The sequence below is a fragment of the Sardina pilchardus genome, chromosome 16, assembly GCF_963854185.1.
Source record: "Sardina pilchardus chromosome 16, fSarPil1.1, whole genome shotgun sequence".
NCBI lineage: Eukaryota > Metazoa > Chordata > Actinopteri > Clupeiformes > Clupeidae > Sardina > Sardina pilchardus.
The window spans coordinates 9,167,807-9,170,843 of NC_085009.1; the positions used below are offsets into that span (position 1 = coordinate 9,167,807).

General features: G+C 50.0%; 1 protein-coding gene across 1 annotated transcript in view; it reads left to right on the plus strand.

The window, feature by feature from the left end:
• Positions 1 to 1,040: 1,040 nt before the first annotated feature.
• Positions 1,041 to 3,037, plus strand: part of sorcs2 (sortilin-related VPS10 domain containing receptor 2) — a gene marked incomplete in the record, with an annotated part of 242,038 nt that continues 240,041 nt past the window's right edge. Inside the window, 1 exon segment of the mRNA XM_062517214.1 lies at positions 1,041 to 1,630. Coding sequence (XP_062373198.1) covers positions 1,229 to 1,630 — 402 coding nt within the window.

Consider the following 3,037-nt stretch of genomic DNA (forward strand, 5'->3'; position numbering starts at 1 on the left):
AGAGGGCAGCCGAGTGGCAGGGCTTCCATCACCCCTCCTCCTCCCCCCATCATCTCGCTCTTCCTCCTCCTCCTCCTCTCTCCCTCCCTCCGTCAAACTACATTACATTCATCTACCGTTTTTTATGCTTTGAACCCGAAAGAGCTCGACCATGGAGAAGGGTGTGGGGAAAGAAGCCTGCATGCCTGTCTCTCCACTCGCCTTCCACGAAAAACCAGAGGAGATAAGAAAACAAAACCCCTCCTGCTGAACAGTTGTCTCGCCTTGGGGTCATTAAAGAAGCTACAGATGAGTGGACTCTTCCCAGGCATGACTAATCTATCTTGCCCTGTGCTGAGGCAGGCGAGGAGTCGTGAGGGAGGGAGGATGGGAGGATAGATTTGACAGGTGGCCTGTTTACAGGGTAGAGACTTAGCGAGCCCTTCTCCTGACGGAGTGACTGACAGTTTATCTCATTAGAATCACAAGCAGACAGCACTCCAGCCAACGCAGCAGTCAGTTTAGCCTGACCTGGGCTCTCATGGGATGTGTCATGTTTATGGAAATGGTGTGAAATAGAGACGGTTAGGAAGCTGACATTATGCTTGCTTTTGTGATGATGCTGCCAAGCTCAATGAAAACTCTGGCCAAATAGATATGGGAAAGGCTTTCCTGGGAAAGGTTTTCCCAAGCATTTTCTAAACCACCTGAGTATACAATGGAAGAACTATGGTTCAAGGACAGCATTGGATAAATATTAATTTGTGTCCCTCTCACTCATTAATTAACCATCATACGACCCTGTTGCATAAATGCTTAGGCCTCATTACTCTTCTTTGACAGTGACTGCTATTTTCCACGTCACAAAAGCAAAAGAAAAACAAGCTGGAAATAATTTACAAATAGCTGTCATTACGCGCGACCTCCAGTAAACAACGGCGAAATCACACACTCCATTGTGTGGGCGACTGATGCTATTCTGAAAGTTAGTAAGAATATACACAACGTTCGCTTCACCGCCAGATGGCAGTCTTACACCTGTGAGTGGAGGCCAATCGCGTTCTCTGGGTGTTTGGCTGACGGGCTGAACCACGTTGTGTTTTCCGAGCGTGTGTGCCCTCGCTCTCGCTCTACACCCTCCCCTCTCTTGTCGTCCTCCCTGCCTCCCTCCTCGGCTACAGTAGAGCTATCTATCTTCAACTCGCATCGCACTCACAGCACTGTCAGTACTGGGAATCCAGGCGCGATCATGGCGCAGCGCGTGGCACGTCTGCGTCCGAAGCGAACCGTTCTTACCCTGCGCCCGTACTGGGCTCTGATTCTCGTCTGTGCCTGGACAGCACTGTCAACAGAACCGGCTCTTTGTGACAGCGGCGGATTTTTGAAACGCAGCAGCAGCGGAGGAGGAGGAGGAGACCGCGCTTTTGACAGCGGCGCGGCGGCGGACGACGTCGGAGGCGGCGGCGGAGATGGAATGCCGTATCTGCCGGGATTCACCCATCAGGACGCGGACCCGGGTGGAGCGCTCCCCCGGCGACTCAGAAGAGCGGCGGCCCGGGATAAAGTCTCCCTGATCAGCAGCTCGTTCGTGCTCAAGGGAGATGCCACTCACAACCAGGCAATGGTACACTGGACAGGCGAGAACAGCAGCGTAAGTAGGCTACTCTACCCCCCGTCCCATTCGGGTTGCCCCGTGCTGCAAGAGTTGTGCTACTTCATTAGTGGAATTATGTCAAATTGCCCTCTTTACCCAAATTACCCAGTTGATATATGGCGTGAGATATATATGCTTTGAGGCAAAAGCTGTTGCAAAACGGGAAAAAATGTCAACAGTTTTACGCATGTTGCAAATCGGCTCCATTTCTAGTACGTCTGGCAGCTTTTCTGACCCTGATGCCAGAAGTCGGATGTTTTGGTTTTGGTACTTCAGAGCTTGCGCTACTGCGCTGTCCGAGAGCGGAAGCGTGCGGGAGCGGTGACGCACAGTGCACCTGTCTTTGTTTGCACGCCCGTTTAGGAGCGGGTGGTGAATGACAAACTTACCACGCTATGGAACTGGTCTAGCAGCCTGTGCTGGGAACACCGCAAATAAATTGCTGTCTATGCAACAAAGCTCCTGTTCTGTCCATCCAGCACAGTCTCAGGATCAAGGCCACACTAAAATGTAGAAAGTAGAAAGTTTTAGCTGGAAACATTTGCGACTGCAGCGTCACGACTACCGAAAACGGATGCCTCCTCCCCACAAACACCACCTATGTATTTGCCATTGTGCCGGCATTGTTATTGACAGCTGGACGGGTCTGTCACAGGATCTGGCGGGGACATCACTGGGTTTCGCCGTGTTGTCATCAACAGAGCGCTCTGTCCTAACGCTTCGATGAACCAACGCATTGTCACCCTCTTCCTCCTCTCTTTAGAGTGCCAGATACCACGGCGAGGGCCAAATGCTTTCATTGTGTTGATTAATCGCGAGCAAACAAGTGCGAGTAGCATTGTCTTTCCACGCCCACTGAATTGACCTCCTTAGACGCTTTTGTAATCCAACGCACAATAACAATGTTATTGTTAACAACGTTTCCCTGGGCCATTTGGTTGTTGTCAAAAGCTGTTTGGGTTAGTCTCTGTGTTGTGTCTGTGTGAGAGGGAATGGTGATCCACTGGTTTATCATAAATGTCTTAGGAATGACACTTTGTTGTCAGTGGTTTATGAATGTTTTTTTAACATTAGGTAACTATTAGCATACTGTCTTTGCACATGTACATGAGAGGACATTCATGTGTTATAGTACAAGGATACATTTGATGCATTTGTGAGTAATTCATGTCAAATCAGGGAAGTGAATCGAAGCGCTGTGTTTTGTTTGTGACAGACTATAGTCAGATCTCAGAGCTTGTGTGTGTGTGTGTGTGTGTGTGTGTGTGTGTGTGTGTGTGTGTGTGTGTGTGTGTGTGTGTGTGTGTGTGTGTGTGTGTGTGTGTGTGTGTGTGTGTGTGTGTGCGCGTGTGTGTGCGTGCAAGCCTACTCGCTCTCTGCCATCTGTAATTGTTCTGGGCTGCT